General features: G+C 39.9%; 2 protein-coding genes across 2 annotated transcripts; both read left to right on the forward strand.

Annotated features, from left to right (window-relative positions):
- The first annotated feature begins 829 nt into the window (after window positions 1-829).
- Window positions 830-8596, forward strand: aup1 (AUP1 lipid droplet regulating VLDL assembly factor). The gene is made up of 12 exons (XM_051420590.1): window positions 830-1195; window positions 2118-2255; window positions 2782-2932; window positions 3241-3428; window positions 4206-4278; window positions 4870-4943; window positions 5331-5397; window positions 5663-5765; window positions 5854-5991; window positions 6178-6317; window positions 6574-6662; window positions 8238-8596. The coding sequence occupies exons 1-12, from the start codon at window positions 1155-1157 to the stop codon at window positions 8281-8283; spliced, it is 1248 nt and encodes a 415-aa protein (XP_051276550.1). The 5' UTR covers window positions 830-1154; the 3' UTR covers window positions 8284-8596.
- Window positions 8597-9565: 969 nt separating this feature from the next.
- On the forward strand, window positions 9566-14535 carry fnta (farnesyltransferase, CAAX box, alpha). The gene is made up of 9 exons (XM_051420601.1): window positions 9566-9744; window positions 10075-10160; window positions 10545-10659; window positions 11052-11156; window positions 11425-11551; window positions 11791-11939; window positions 12332-12394; window positions 12989-13181; window positions 13382-14535. The coding sequence occupies exons 1-9, from the start codon at window positions 9617-9619 to the stop codon at window positions 13535-13537; spliced, it is 1122 nt and encodes a 373-aa protein (XP_051276561.1). The 5' UTR covers window positions 9566-9616; the 3' UTR covers window positions 13538-14535.
- The last annotated feature ends 2108 nt before the right edge of the window (window positions 14536-16643 follow it).

The following is a 16643-nucleotide window of genomic DNA, read 5'->3' on the forward strand; positions in this document are numbered from 1 at the left end:
TAATGCACCATTATTACCAAGGAAAATTAACTGCATGTGAAAACTTGGCAATAAACCTGATTCTGATTACTAAATACCAAAATATTTTATATTTAAGAATCTCGCTGTGCAACTTTCAAATACAAAGAAGTTTTGATTAGCCTCTAAAACTTTTTTTTACCTAAAAAATGATGATAAAATCTCTTTTTCCTCTTTAGTGGCACATAATCACAGCCGGAGTTGGGCTAGTTACTCATTACTCTTTTAAAAAGTAATATCATTACTCATCATTCCTCCACGATTACAAAAATGAATCCAAGGATGTGATTGGATTTCAAATCAGTAGAGGGTGGCATCAAAAGTAATTTTTAGCAGTAACTGTAACATTATTAGTGAAATATATGTGTAATTACTTATAGATTAGATTAGATTAGATAGATACTTTATTCATCCCCAAGGGGAAATTCACAGTTTCCAGCAGTATCCACAAACTGATAATAATAATAATAATAATAATAATAATAATAATAATAATAATAATAAGAGGAGGTCAACTAATAGAATAAAGTAGAATAGCTAAATAACGAGCATTGGGTAAGTGTCCTAATCCAGTGTTTGAAAGGCCTAAAGTGGCCTTATACTGGGAAATGCAACATTATTACTAATAATGAGTTACTGCCCAACACCGATCACAGCCAATAACAACAGATCGATGGGTTGTTGCAGTGTAACCACTAGAGGGAGACAAATATCACAACTTTTCGACCATCTACGTGGCCTTTTATTTTGAAAAAAAAAAAAAAGTCCGCTTACATTGAACGTATATCACACTTTTATTGTGGAGGATGCTGGGCGGAAGTGTTATTGTTGTCGCTGCTAGCCGGAGAAGCACAGGCGGCTAGCGCTGCTAGCACCGCGGGCAGAAACCTTCATTTTAAACTTACACACACAAAAAACAAAAAGCTGCCCGACAACATTCACCTGCAATCTCTCTGTAGCGTCAACAACAACAACAACAACAACAACAACAACGGCGTCAAACTGGCAGTTTACCCGTCGGACGACAACATTGCCGCCGTGAACGTTATGACTAATACATGTTTAGGGATCAGGTTGTTTTCTTAGCATTAGCCTCCGAGTAACAAACAAACAAACAAACAAACAAACAAACAAACATGGAGACTCGGGGGATTGAAGACATGTTTGACTTCCGTCGGTAAGTCGGAGCTAGCGAGCTAAAGGAAGCCGCGGTCAACCTTGAGCTAACGCTAAGTAGCCACAGTGATGCTACATCTGGCGGCTAACTGCTAGCCGCGGTAACCTTAAGCGTGTGTGTGTGTGTGTGTGTGTGTGTGTGTGTGTGTGTGTGTGTGTGTGTGTGTGTGTGTGTGTGTGTGGTTGTGTAACGTTAATGTTTTTATTACCTAACGCAACGTTGTAAGGTTGTCTTTTTTTTTTTTAAAGGGTTGTTGAAGTTTCACGTCGTTAAAAATTGAATTAAAAGTCTCTCTCGATGGTTGAGGGTGAAGTTTTCTGACTCTCAACTCCTTTCGTGCACAATAAGACCAGATTACACGTGTTAGAAACCCTCTTTGTGTGTTAGGGGGGAAAGGAAAACACCAGATTAGGGAGGTAAAAGTTGTGCCTGGCTCGTTTAATCCGTAAATAAATGGGCTCGTATTTCTCTTTGAGTTTCAGGTGGGTCATTGTTAGGCCTGTAGGAGTAGCAGTAGTGATTCTGGTGTCAAAATAAGATGTTATTTAGTCGTTATATCTTAATATTTGGCCTCCCAGGTGTTCTACCAATCACGTAGAGACACGTGTAAAGGCGCGGACTGTGTGTCGATTCTGAAACTAACATGAAGGAGGAGTTGTTTGTTCCTAATAATAAAAGCGTTGGTCTCTTGTTTTAGTAGTTTACACGCAGGTGTAGGTCAGATATTGCTGCTTTCTAACTGAGAAGTATCAACAATAAGTGGCTGAGTGGGGAGTTTTTGTTGTGATGCAAATGTTATAAAGATGATTATAAGTTAATGGTAGTCCATACATGTGTTTTTTGTCTTCTTCTGACCAGCGGTGGCATTTCACCTGTATTTTAAAATGTTACTTTACAACTGTGACTCTCTCTCTTTGCACAGGTTTCCCAAAGATGCGGTTGTCCTCCTGCTGTTGCTGGTTTACTTTCCAGTTGGCATATGTTTGACGTTTATACGGATTTTTATCGGTGTCCACGTGTTCTTGGTCAGCTGTGCACTTCCAGAAAGTTTTATTAGAAGGCAAGTATCAGTTTTTATGCTGTTTAGTTGTAGTTGTGGCGGCAGTAGTCGTCACATGTGTGCATTAATAATAACTGAGCTACAAGTAGTAGAAATGTTAGTAAGAACAGTGACAGGCAATGTATTGCACGCTATGTACTCCATTAAAAATAATTGCAGCATGTGTGCCTCTCACACCTATAATGACTGCATTAAATTAAATTCAGCCACCTCGTTAAACAGCATTAAGGCGAGTGGCTGCTCGATATATATTTGATATGGTGTGTGTGTGTCTATTACCCAGTGACCTCTCGTAAAATGAGACCTGGCTCTCAGTAATCCCCGTGTTTAAATAAATGGGATGACTGTGGTATTAAAGAACATTAAATTAGATAACACCTGTAAATTACCTGGATGTTGCTGTAAGAGAAAGAAAACCATACTGAGCTCATCCCTAAAAAAATAAAATAAAGTATGTTATGAATTCCCACTGTTAATAAAATACTGCCCCAGGTTACATCCACCCTTATTTCTTTTGTTCACTCAGATTTATTGTCAGGATTATGTGCTCAGTCCTGGGGATGCATGTGCGACAAAAAAACCCTCGCTCCAGAGACAGAAACACCAAGCTGTACATGTGCAATCATGTGACCGAGTTCGACCACAACATAATCAACCTTCTGACCCCCTGCAGTACCGTAAGTGTTTGACTATTGATATAAGATCTGTGAAATGACTTTTCCTCGTGCGTCTGTTTGTGTTAACACATGCTGCACTTACAAACTACATGTCAGCGTTACATTGAAGCTCTGTGAATAGTCTCCTAGTGAAACTGCGTCATGTCCTGTGTGTAAATCTCAGATGACTCTGTGTGCACTGGTGCCTGAAGCGTATTTAAAATCTTCCATGCTTAGTTTAAATCCCATCTTTGACCGTTTCCGTTTTACTCTTTAATACATTGAATGCAGTTGTAGGTGAACTTGCTGCGTCTCTTTCTGCTCATTAGCCCCAATTAGAGGGCTCCACAGGCTTTGTGTGTTGGGCCAGAGGCTTCATGGAAATCCATTCAGCACCTGGCCAGGAAGCAATAGGAGAGTCTCTTCAGAGGTACAGCTCCACCGAAGGCACCCCGCCTTTGCTCCTGTTTCCTGAAGAAGACACCACAAACGGTCGTGCTGGCCTGCTCAAGTTCAGGTTAGCGCTAACATTTTTTGTTGCAGCATCTTAACCACTCTGTGTAAGAACACATGCTGCTTTATGCCACTGAGAATAACGGTTATTATTTGAGAGTGGAAATGGTTGATGTAATACCAGCAGGATGTATGACCCACTGATGAGATGTAACATTTCCCACAAATTCTGCTCTTGTTTCTAGGTTTTCATTTCATTCATATTTACCTACAGTAATGAAACCAGACCTGCAGCACAGCAGTGACAGTTTGGACACAGTGTTTTGGTCTCATACTCTTGACTTTGATTATGAAAAGAAATAGATTTAATCAGGCCAGCCACAAATTATAATTCCTATTCCACTGCACTTTGAGATAGAGATGAATTACTTTGGCAGTTGTTTCTCCACACTGATTTCCCTCTAGAGTTCTGTGGGAAAATTAGTGTAAGGAAGGGAAAACAGCTGCAAAATTGATTCATTTCTGCTGTTAATTTAAGTAACTCAGAACCAAGTGTGCTATATCTTCAGCTGGGAGGAGCACTTCATAATGGGATCAAGAATATCTCAGTGCTTTTGTTTGCACAGTTCACTTTATATTAGTTTTCACTGCTCACTGAATTACACCAACACGCACCACCAGCTTACTGGTTGTTTGCCTCTCGATTCGCAATGTTAACTTTATGAATATTTTCCAATTAAAGAAATGTGTGTTCTTTTTCTTCTTGCTTGTCCAACTCTTGTGTGTTTCACAGCATACAGACTCACCAACTAACATACTAAATATATTTGTTTCCTCTCAGTTCTTGGCCTTTCTCATTGACTGATTCCATTCAGCCTGTGGCCTTACGGGTGACCAGACCATTGATTGCTTTGGTAATGTCATTTGAACTTGCATTTTAAGACAGAAATAGAGTGCAGGGATAAAATACAAAATCAGATCGATACCATTACCAAAATGTGATTATTGTGTATTTCCAGCGTTCACAGTTTGAATCTTGAATGTTTTGATGAATATCTGAGTGTTACACAACAAGCACAAGGAGAAGAGATTTCTTAATGTGGTTGGTAATGACACGTAGGCCATGTAACAATTTAACTGCCCCTAACGAGACACTGAAAAGCAAAATGTCAGCATTCAGAGAAAGGAAGGAAATCAGCAGGCATTGTGTACACCACTTGCCAGCTATGGAAAATTATTACAAAATGAGTGAAATTTCCTGGAAGTATCAGCAAGCTGATTAGTGTGGGCTGCTTAAATCTAATCCATCTATCTCAGTATGAAGAATAATTCTGTCTTGTGTTGTTGTGTGCAGCAGTAGTTCACCAGGACACATTACCCCAGCTACTATTGTCCATATTCTTTCTGTAACTGTCTGTGCCTCCAAAGCTGAATGTAGGACATGTCACACTACACTGTAATATAACACAATGATTGACTCCAGTGTTTTTTTTGTCTGTTCACAGAGCACACCAGAGTCAAGTTGGCTGATGGAGCTGTTGTGGACTTTTTTTGCTCCATGTACAGTGTATCATGTAAGGTACAAAATAATTTGTATCCTTATTTCTACCAACACTTGCTTTTTATAGTTGATTCCTGATGTTCTGCAGCTGAATGATCAATAAAAATCCAATAGTGTTTTTGTTCATTTATCTTGTAAACTGAGGTAGTGGAAATCTAAAACCAGATCCACCGAGTATAAAACACAACTTGGCTTTGGTACAACCCCATGCTCATCTTCTTTAGCCAGTAATGTTGATTAATGAGCATGAGTTTCAAATCGTTTAAAAACAAAATTGCTTTCGTAAGTGATTTTTCTTTTAATGCTTTGAGTCTTTTAAATAGCTTCTTGTTGATTTTCCTACGTTTCTGGTGCCATAATTGATGTCAGAATTACTTCTTGTTCTGCTTTTTTTCTCCATCCCAGTTGGCTCCCACCAGTGTCCAGACAAGATGGGGAATCCATGCAGGAGTTTGCCAACAAAGTCCAGGAGGTAAAAGCAGCTGAGTAATGAAGGGTTAGATTTGTAACAGTAAAAACAAATATGTAGACAAAATGTTATACAGTAATGTAGCTTAGGCAATTTATTAAATTTTCTGGCCCCAGTGTCTATACACAGATCCCTCTTTAGTAAACAACAAGGATCTTTCCGTAGTTAGAGCATAAACATCATTAGAGTTATGATTCCCCCTATATTTTGGTCATCACTATCACTAATTGCCTCCTCTTCTGTTCTTATGTGTGTAATTTAATTTCAGCTACTAGCTGGTGAACTTGGCTTGGTCTCCACTAAGATCACCAAAGCTGACAAAGCAGAGCACATCAAAAGGAAAAGGCACATTGTACCACAAACATCTACAAGTAAGTAAATAAATGTGACGTTCTACATGTAAAGACTCAGTTCAGTTTTTTTTGGGGGGGATGTCAGCTGTTCTCTTCCTTACCCCAGGTGTCAGACCTGCCTCTATTGGCCTCGGTTTCATGGTCCAGAGTTTGGGCACGGATGATCATAGGATTGCTAAAATGGCCCAACAGGTGAAGGATGTGCTGCCTCATGTCCCACTGAATGTAATCACAAAGGACTTAGGTAGGACCCAATCTCAGTGCACGTTTACATTTTGACTGCACACCCCTGACACCCCACTGCAATGCACTCTCTGCTCTACCGTGTCCTCTGCTGTGTTCATCCTTCCAATTTCATAACTCGCCCTTCCAAAAATTTGAATAGCATTAAAATGCAATGCCCTTACAGTTGTCCCCTGATTGTGTACAGCCAAAACCAATTGTGTTGACACGACCATAACAAATCTGCTGGAGAACAAGGAGGAAACTCAAATGGAAGCAACCGAGACGTCGTCATATGGGCCTTCGAAGAGCAGCTCCTATTCCTCCGGTCCTGCTCCCACCATAAAGGTTTGATGATTCAACACGCCGCTCTCGGGAGGGGGGGGATTAATCATATAGGAACCATTTTAATCACATGTGAACATATGAAGTTTATGCCCTAGGATTTTCTTAAAAGGGGATTAAAAGTTCAGTTCAGCTACTTCAGTGTTATGTCACATTGATTGATTTGATTTGCTTTCAAATGCAATCTGTCCAGCTTATTGTTTTGGTTTGTTGTTGTTTTTTTACTAAATTGGTAATTCCATTTTGTTTTCATCCACAGCCTGCTGCCAAATCCTTTGGGAGATCACCAACTGACAGACATTTGTCTCTCCAAGAGAGAAAAGAAGCGCTGTACAATTTTGCAAGAAGGTGAGCTTTTCTTGTCGTTAGCAATGTCACATCAGAAAGAGAATATTTTATTGTATGAAACAGGAGCAGGGAAGGTCAGCCATACATTGTGGGATTAGATTTTCTTTTAGTTTCTCAGCTATTGTTTGAATCCAATATTTCTGGACTCACTGACAGTACTCTCTGTTCAGTCATGTCAGTTCATGTTAATAAGACCCCTCAGAGAAAAGCCAACTGCTTCATTATGCACAACATCTTGCAGGTGTGCCGAAGTGAACAGTGTTGCAATATTCATTTGGTTTGAGATTAGAATTAATTCCTCGGGATCATGTCTGTCGCTCATTACTGAGTCTACATAGTGTTAACGCTGCACAAGGCATGTAAAAATACACCTGTCTTCACTAATTTAGACCCTACAGATTTGTTCTGAAATTCAAACAGCAGTGAAGGAGCAAGTCATAGAGAGAAAAGTGGACTCTCTCCAACATCTCTTAACTGTTTCGTCTCTTTAACAATACTGTGGGTCGTGAAGTTCAAAGTTTTTGATCGGATATCTCAGCACATTGGAGGTGACACCGCACACAAACACCTACTGTAAGCTAAAGCTGCACTAATCAATATTTTCATATCAACATTGGGTCAAATAACTGTGTGTAACCTGAAAGAGGTCAGTTATAGTGACCCAGAGTCATCACCCACCCTGCAGTTATCCTCAGCTCTACGGCGCTCATCAGCATTGTCTCCAGTCTCATCAGGGAGCTTCAGTTCAGGTTCCCGAGCACCAAACGGAAAACAGAGCAACTAGCTGGTGAACATAATGGAGCCGGATATTTTTATCTGGACTTGGTGACGAGCAAATTGGAGCTAAAAGGAGAGTGAATGCTGGTCATCGCCTGAAACATTACTCCAAATGAAAGCTATTGTTGCTCTGTAGCTGCTGAATGTGTAAACCAGCAAGTGTTCTCTAGCATGTTTGCTTTTTGACAATGTTGTTTACTTGTGGTGTTTCCCCCAAGTGGCCAAAACAACTGTGGCATAAAAATGATGTACATGGAAAAATAACATCCCCAGTGGGCCTCGATTTAGTCTCGCCCTGCCAGGCGAGAACAGCGGCAAACAAACGTATGCTCCTCACTTCAAGGACACACCTTACTTGAAACACTGCTCTCCCCCCCCAATTCTCTTCTGTAGTGAAACAAACTGGAGATATATAATTAAATAAAAACCCCACATATACTTTTTAAAAAATGTTTTTAGTTTGGTGGAAAATAAAGGTCAGAGGTGCCCGCGTGCAAAGGGTTGCTAGGAAGAGAGCAAGTTTGATGAAGATGATATAAAATGTATAGAAACTGCTGTATGACGTCAGTAATGGAAATATTTTCCGAATATTGTGCTGTCTTGTGGTAGTTGAACATTGAAGTGGCCCTCCTATGAGATGCCCCAAGCCAATTTGAGTTTAAGACCCCCTGATTAGGAGAGTCTCACCTCAGTGTAATGTATAATATTACTCTAGGGCAAAAAGGATGTTTATTCTTGGGTGAAACCCCAAGAAGTTAACTCTGACTGTTTGGGTTTTATCTGTTTTTCCTCATCTAGACGCTACATTGAGAAACACGGATTGGATCAAGAGGACAGTCACTGAACACACGTTGGGTCAAGCCATCATTGAAAGCATATTCAACTTGCATAGCTGTCTAATCTGGATGGTGATTTTATATTCTGTGAACTGGTTCTTTTGAAGAGCAGAATTGTTAATAAATGCAAATAATGGAGACAAGTATTCAGAACATGTCTATGTTGATGGAATGGTGATTATGCATGTGTTTAATTCTTCATTCTGGCTGATACATAATTTTGATAACAATTTGTATTACGATCCACTGACTGTGAATCATCTATTTATTTTTATAATGTCCAGAGTCGTCGATGAAAAATAAAGTTCAGCTTGACCTTAAGAGATTTGTCACTGATGTGCTTGGTTTGGGAAGAAATTAAGGGGGGGGTTATTCGTTTTAAATGTGAATTGCATAAAATCTGTGAATTGATAGAATATAAATAGAATATCAAATTTATACATTTAAAGACTACTGTCCTGTTTCTTTATAGTTAATAATTCATGCCTGTATTACCCCTAAATACAAGTCCTGCCACCAAATCCTGCCATAAGAGGGAGCCAGAGAGTTAACCAATGCTTGTACTACTCCATCTCTGGTCCCACAACAGTTCTTGAGAAAACTAATCTGGACTGGAGTCTCTTTTGTCCTTTTGTTAGGAAAGATCTGGTCATTGGGGCAAAAACACACAAAACAATAAAACCAACAACTGTCCAAGACTGGTGATTAACAGTGATTTGTGCACTTGGAGTGTTTTAAATGATGTGAAGCAGCATGTTGAGGTCAGATTGGTTATATACACATATAAATGTATGTGTATATATATATATATATATGAGAGGAAAACATGTCTTGAGATTGAATTGCAGTGTGAACTGATATTTAGATCTACAGGTAAAGCTTTTAGACAGCCAGTAAAGACAAAAAATAAATAAAAACTTAAGTGACTGGCCTACATTTATACAGTAACTCTTGTTTACTGTATATATAAAGTTATGTCTCAACTAAAGGCTGTCAAGATATTTTCTTATGACCCAAGTGAATGTCACACATCCACAAAGTCCGCTACTTTTCTCTGTGCCCTAAACGTCTCATCTCGGCAGCTCCAATATCAAAGAAAACACAGCGAAGCGAATACTTGTAAATTTTTCTCATTTGTTTTACTCTTGCACCTGAACGACAGTGTAACGACTAATAACTCTAATCATTTATTTATGTATGTATTTAATTTATTTTACAAAACGTCCACTGCAGGTTATAAAAGCCGAACATTTCCCACAGTCCGTAAACGCGGCTTTACGCTACACCGGATACGACGTCCTCTTTCTTCCACAGAGACGAGCTTAAGCTACCGAGTCCGCGATGTCAGGTGTCGAAGAAACTTTAAACGAGTCCGTAGACATTAAAGAAGACAAAGAGTTTGACGTGGAGGCTGAAGACCACATCGGGGATGATTATTTTGTTGACCCGACTCGGTATTTATTTTACAGGTAGTGTTTGAATCATCGTTTTCCATGAATGTTTGCGTCAGCTAGCTCGGTGAAGGTAGCCGCACTAACCGTAAATACTCCTTCTGTTAACTTTAATTTGAAATATGAGTTATGTTAATGTTTTTTTTTTACACAGTAGTGTTACCACCGGTGTTATTGGACTCAACTGTAAACGTGAAACACTTATTTATTGTGCTAATTGGTTGTATTTTGAAAGTTCAACCCCCAAAACCTCTTGCTAAGTAGGATATCTGAATAACAACCACAAACATGGCATCTGTGTGTGTGTGTGTGTGTGTGTGTGTGTGTGTGTGTGTGTGTGTGTTTCAGGGACAGAAAGGAGTGGGCTGACCTGGAGCCTGTTCCCCAGGATGATGGACCAAATCCTGTAGTGAAGATCGCCTACTCTGAGAAGTGTAAGACCAAAAGTCACACAGGAGACACTTATGAGCAGCAAAGCACCTGCAGAGCCTCAAACCATAGCTTTTAATGGGATGTTGTAACTCTACCGTAGTACCACAGATGTTAGACTTGTTTAAAAGTAACATTTAGGAGGATCTATTGACAAGAGGTGGAATATAATAATAATAATAATAACCAAACACTGGCTGCAGGACTTTAACCTCGGTTTCTCATACACACGTCACATCCCTTTCTCATCTCCCAGGTCATCAAATACAGTCAGCTTCACCGCTACTGGATGCCACAACGTCCTGCACACTGGTCCTTTTTTAAAAGTCAGAGCCTCTCTTGGTGAAAAAGTTTTGTAATTGAATGTGTCTCTTTATTTCTTCCAACAGTCTCTGATGTTTATGACTATTTCCGTGCGCTCCTGAAAAATGATGAAAGAAGCGATCGGGCTTTCGCCTTGACAGCAGAGGCCATTGAGCTGAACGCAGCCAATTACACAGTTTGGTGAGCATGCTGCGTGTTTGGAATATGGAAAACTAATGTACCATTTAGGAGTGTCCTCATTTTCATAATATGATGGGGAACAAATACAAGAGAGATGATTTTCTGTTTTAAAATAATTGTTTTCAAAATGGTACTTTTGGAGAATGCTTGCACCTTTTCAATCAAACAGTACGAGCTTTTATCTTTGGATATCAAGCTGTGTTTGGATAGAGCTGTACATTTTTTAATTAACGACGAGCTTACAGTCTCACAATTTGTCAAGTAGTCACTTAATTTACAAGCTTCTGAATAAATATATCGTAGGACCAGGAGAGGATTGTGTTTAACAATGGTCGTGTCCTCTGTGAAAATGCTTTGACGCAGTTGTTGTTGTTGTTGTTGGGTGTGTGCAGGCACTACAGGCGAGTACTACTGCAAGCCCTATCAAAGGACCTGAGGGAGGAGATGAGGTACATTACTGCCATCATCGAAGAGCAACCCAAAAACTACCAAGTCTGGTGAGTGCTGGCAAAAATAATGTGACAACGCTTCAGCAAATATTCACGACCAGAGGTCATTAATATACGTAAAAGTATTTGTTTAAAAAGGATGTTTATGTCCGTGTCTGTTTATTTTGTTTAACCTTCAATTAAAGCTTAATGAGAGTAGAATAATACAAAGTTTTCCCCAAAAGACAAGATTTGTAGGCAGTTGAGAAAGAGTGGTGGAGCTAACGTGATTCAGTTTAATCAAAATACAACTATTTTTTGTAAACTCCTCTCACAGGCATCACAGACGTATGGTGGTAGAGTGGTTGAATGACCCCTCGGAGGAATTGGAGTTCATTGCGGACATTCTCAGCCAAGACGCGAAGAACTACCACGCCTGGCAGCACAGACAGTGGGTCATCCAGGTAGGTGTTGGAGCTCTTAGCAGAGTTTGGCTTAAGTAATGAGGACAGAGATCCAGTTTTCTTCCCACAGCGAGCTACTCTGCCAGAACGAATCCTTTACTTATTCATTTGGTTGTTTGTTGATGTGCTGTTTGAGTCCTTCTGTGGTCAGTATTTGTCTCATGCACAGCAGGGGCCACCACAATGGGCACTTCATGATTACATAAACAAGTACGTGTGCCAACATTTGTCTTATTCAGGAGTACAAACTGTGGGACAATGAGCTGAAGTTTGTGGAGAATCTCTTGGAAGACGATGTGAGGAATAACTCTGCATGGAACCAGAGGCATTTTGTAATTTCTCACACTACAGGCTTCTCTGATCCAGCCATAGTGGAGAGAGAGATTCAGTGAGTACTTTTCCTAAAAGTCTGGACGATTTAGACACAAAGTTAATTCACACCTTTCAAGTTGGACAAAAAGTGATAGAAATTTTTGGAGCCACAGTTTCTACTGTAAATAGCTTCTAGTTAAAGGATCCCAGGCTTTATATAGAAATGAATACAAGTGTTGAAGTGACAATACATGAAGTCAAATACAAAATTTAAGAGGAATATTTTTAATATTTTCTGATTAATTTCCAGTTTTTTACTTGCCAAAGTAAAGATGTCCTTTGAACAAAACTGTATGACTAATAGAAGTTTCTTTTTATAACCTGAGCATTGTTCCTCCTTCAGGATGTGCCAGTGCATTAAGTTTTCTGCTGCATACATTTAACTGCTGTTCCTCTCTTTTGTGTAAGGTATTGTCTCAGCCAGATCAGAAAGGCTCCCCACAATGAAAGCGCATGGAACTATTTGAAAGGGTAAGATTTAACATATCAGATACATTTTTTTTCCACAGTCTAAATCTGAATCCAAGAGATCTGCGAGGAGCAAAACACAAAAAAGTTTGTATTTTCTCCGACACATATGAATCTGTTTGACCTGCTCAGACTGACTGAACTGTCAAGTAGAAAACGCAGACTTGTCCGCTAATTATCCCAATTTTCCCAAATCCCAAAGTTTGCGGCTGGCCTGTGTTTCAGTTGAACAAATGACCCTGTTAATTGGCGACTTTCAGACGAATGTGTTAATTAATTGCCGACTTTATTTGGCTGAAAGTCGCCAGTTAACAGGGTCACCACGGCACGAGGAGTGAGAGAGCAGGGGATTAATATAAACAGGTCCTGTTGTGCTGATGAACCCCTTACAGACTAATTTGCCCAAAATAATAATTATAATGCTGCACACCCCACTGTTTAGCCACCCTAAATCACTGCAACAGCCCTAACTGGTATTTCAATATGCCATCCGCATTCAGACATTCACAATATATGACATGCTACAGGGGAAAAAAAAAAACGTGAAGACTATTAAAAATGGAAAAGCTCACTGACAGTATCCCCCTTTTTTCCAAGGATGCTGCAAGACAGAGGTCTGTCGTCTCCCCCGGGCCTGCTGGAGAGAGTCCTGGAGCTGAAGGAGACGCACTGTTCACCGTATCTTCTAGCGTTTCTGTTTGATTGCTACGAGGATGCTTTGGAGAACAGCAACCAGAAAGAAAATGTGGGGGAAGAGGAACGAAAGGACATTTTACGAAAGGCTCTAGAAGTGAGTGCTTTTGTTTAAAAGGAAAATATAACCCTAGAAATTGTTATAACTGTGTGATTTCTTGTGTTTAAGCTTTGCCACTAAGAGATTTGTTCCTTGCTGATGAATCTGTGAAAGATCAGGATTTTAAATTGAAAAAATTGTGCAATTATTGTCGTTTTCTAACCCTTTTTTTGTGCTTGTTCTCCCCTCCTTTGAAGATTTGTGACCTTCTGGCAAATGAGAAGGACACCATCCGTAAAGAGTACTGGCTGTTTTTGGGACGTTCTTTAGAGAACAAATCTGGAAGCCGCGGCCCCTCTGATAAGCCTCCTGAACCATCGGACCCAGCATCTGGGCAGCAGGAGATGAGCTAGACCACCAGGAGACTCGCACCATTTCTCCCCACTCCTATCCCGCTTCATCAATACTGTCGCCAAAACCAACCCTCTAATTGCTCTAATGTATATGACTGAAGTTTCTTAAACAACCACTAACCTGAGATCACCTAAAAGAAGGGACTGAGGGGACATCAAGCAGCTGCACGGCAAAACAATCCATGGAAATCTCCTGCTAACTAAAGTGTAATAACATAGAATATAACTAGAGATTACGTGTCAATTATTTGTTTCTACTCTTTGTTGGACACTTAGCCAGTTTATCACATTTAGACTAAGCGCAGCTGTTTCCTGTCTTTGTTTAAATCTTTAAGTCTTTTTTGTCTTCTGAACTTATCAATCTGTGTGTGACAGCAGTCCCCATATCATGATATACCTCTGAGTGTGTTTGCACGCACACGCAGTTCAATTGAATGCCTTTGAGTGATGGTAGATACACATCTTCAGTTAAACCTACTACTAGGAGCTTTTAACTGGATGTAAAACTGTAAGGTACCTCTATATGACAGAGAGAAGATTGGCTATTTCTGTATAGTTATTCTTAATGCCTGCCACCTGATCATATTCCCCTTGAAATCAATGAAACGAGGCAGTAAAAACACTACTGCTGTTGTCCACAGGGGCCGCCAGAGTCTACACAAAATGAAAGTTTCTTGTAATTGCTTAAATATTTGGTTAGAAAAAACATGTTTATCTTATTTGCGTTGCTTTTAAATGTAATTTAAAAGTAAGATTCCTGATAACATTGACATAACGTTTTCTATACACGGGTAGTTTTGAATGGGCACTCATTAGTGACTCCAGATAAGACTTTAAATAGACTATTGTGTGCATGTAAACCCACTCTTCATTTTAAATCCTGGAACATTTTTTTTTTGCTTGTTTAGTGGCGTCAGTCAGAGAGTACATGTAATTGTGTTGTAATGGAGGGACAAAAAGCATCATGAAACATAAAAATAAAACCGTTTGTAGTAATACTGAGAGTGGTTTGTAAAACTTTTTATCAGTCATAATAAAGTAGAAGCAATGCAGCAGTATGTTGCTGCATTCTGATCAATGACTCGCACAACATCACAGCTTTCCCCTTTTCTTTTGTCCAGGTCTATATCAGTTGCCCTGAATGAGCCACTTTCTTGCTATCGGGCCGAGTTTGTTCTGTTTGGTCCTCTGAGCCATGCTGCCAGGAGAAAACCAGCAAGCCCAATGCGCATACAGCACATGTATTGACATTTGCAGCCGCATGTCCTGGACTCCCTCAGAGCTAGGAAATGGATTTACTCCACTAGATGCAGCTGTTTCTACTTCTGCTGACACTACAACACAATCCATCCCTCCAGTTTCTAACCAAGCACTTGGTTTGCCAGCAGTGTATAATTACAGCTTCTCTAAATACTTGATATTAGAGTAGGATGGCTCTCTTTTCTCTGCTTTTCCTCCTTAGTGTGGAGGACACTATGATCGGCGTGTTCGTGTCATCCGCAGTTTGGACGACTGAGCATGCGGGTCATATGACGCTGATATCACAGGGCAAAAAGGAAAATGATATGATTCATTCAACTGCAAAAGATACCCACCCCCCTTATCCTTTAACTAAATTTAGTAGTTTTATCTGTAACTTTGGGTCAATCTGCATTAGTGTGGAGCAGCTGCTTTGTTGAATAAAAGCTGAAATGAAACGAGGCACAAGACTCACAATCCAGGCTGCCAAGTGAATATGAATGTTGGCCACACTGTTTCAACTTATTAAACAAAACAGATCAGGTACCTGCTGCATCACTTCAAGCATTGTTTGGAGGACAGTGTTCCCTAGTGGTTAAACCTAGAACAAAAAAAACCAGAAAGAGTCCCAGACAGTGTAATTAAAATACTAATTAAACCCAGCACAAGTCCAAACAAACCACCCAGGTTCCCTTGCAGTCTGTGGGCTATGGAAGTTATTGAATACAGGTTAGGAAGACAGACTGCAGCCAAGAATCTGTCTTCTGTTCTGGTGTCCATATGTGACTTCCACAAGAGCACTTATCACAAAAGCCTGTGATGCCGGGGCTACTTTTTAAGATGCATGCACAGACACACTGGATTAACAGGAGACCAGCGTATCGGTGCAGAGCCCTGGCCGAGATCCAGCTTGGTTCTGAGACATCTGTTTCTTCTAAATGGTGGAAAAGGCAGCTAATCCTGTGTGGGATTCTGCAGCCTCTCCGTTTATCACAGAGTCAGCCACATGTGTTTTTTTTAACACCGAGACACAGGAGCATTGATACCAGAATCATACAGCACATGTAGGATTTTTGAGGGGGCACATATTTGCATAAATGCTGTATTTTCACAATGTAATTCAATGAGACAACAGACACTTGAATCTCAGATGAAAGGAACCTGCGCATTCGGAGAAAGCAGTTACAAACTAACTCGTGACTCCAGGAGATGTGTGTCAAACAGTTTTAACACCAGCGTGTTTTGGAAGAGAATTAATTGGGCTAATAATCTTTTCTGGTAGTCTGAACATCTGAAGAATAATGATTTATGTGCGGTTAAAAGGGTTCTAGAGTAAACTGGAGCCAAAGACAGCCATACCAAAAATTAGGATATTATTTAGAGTTAATTGAAACATTTGAATTCACTGTAATTATGCCATATTCTACAATTACATACGCCTTAACCAGAGAGGAATGCTCCACAGAATATTTAGATATTTATTTAGTTAATATTCTCTAGCAGTTTGCCACATTGAAATAAACATCAAACCTGGTATGTGTGTGTACGGATAAAGCTGATACTATTCTATATTTTCCTTGATATCAAGAAAACCCTGAAAGCATTAAAACCAATTGATCGTAGAACAAGTACCCGCTGCGTTGCCAAAGCCTGCATATCTCATTCCTCTACTGTTGCCCAGTAAACACATCAGTGAGCCACACTGTTACACTGGTTGACTGTAGTTTATTTTGAGTCGATCCCACATACGCCGTTCTGGTGCCACAAATACTCACTAGCATACAAAATGTGTATTAGTCCATGGCTAAAAAAAGTCCTTTAGCACAGTTTACTCCTGTTTGAGAACTACAGTGCCCAGCTGGTTTAG

This window comes from Dicentrarchus labrax, unplaced genomic scaffold, assembly GCF_905237075.1.
Source record: "Dicentrarchus labrax unplaced genomic scaffold, dlabrax2021, whole genome shotgun sequence".
Classification (NCBI taxonomy): domain Eukaryota; kingdom Metazoa; phylum Chordata; class Actinopteri; family Moronidae; genus Dicentrarchus; species Dicentrarchus labrax.

What these genes read in the sequence shown, in the direction of transcription:
- fnta (XM_051420601.1), top strand. Translation starts at nt 9,617, where the DNA reads ATGTCAGGTGTCGAAGAAACTTTAAACGAGTCCGTAGACATTAAAGAA. An exon ending in GCAGCCAATTACACAGTTTG is followed by an intron (nt 10,660 to 11,051) that starts GTGAGCATGCTG and finishes GGGTGTGTGCAG; the next exon opens with GCACTACAGGCGAGTACTAC. An exon ending in ACAGACAGTGGGTCATCCAG is followed by an intron (nt 11,552 to 11,790) that starts GTAGGTGTTGGA and finishes TGTCTTATTCAG; the next exon opens with GAGTACAAACTGTGGGACAA.
- aup1 (XM_051420590.1), top strand. Translation starts at nt 1,155, where the DNA reads ATGGAGACTCGGGGGATTGAAGACATGTTTGACTTCCGTCG. An exon ending in TGTACCACAAACATCTACAA is followed by an intron (nt 5,766 to 5,853) that starts GTAAGTAAATAA and finishes TCCTTACCCCAG; the next exon opens with GTGTCAGACCTGCCTCTATT. An exon ending in CTGTACAATTTTGCAAGAAG is followed by an intron (nt 6,663 to 8,237) that starts GTGAGCTTTTCT and finishes TTCCTCATCTAG; the next exon opens with ACGCTACATTGAGAAACACG.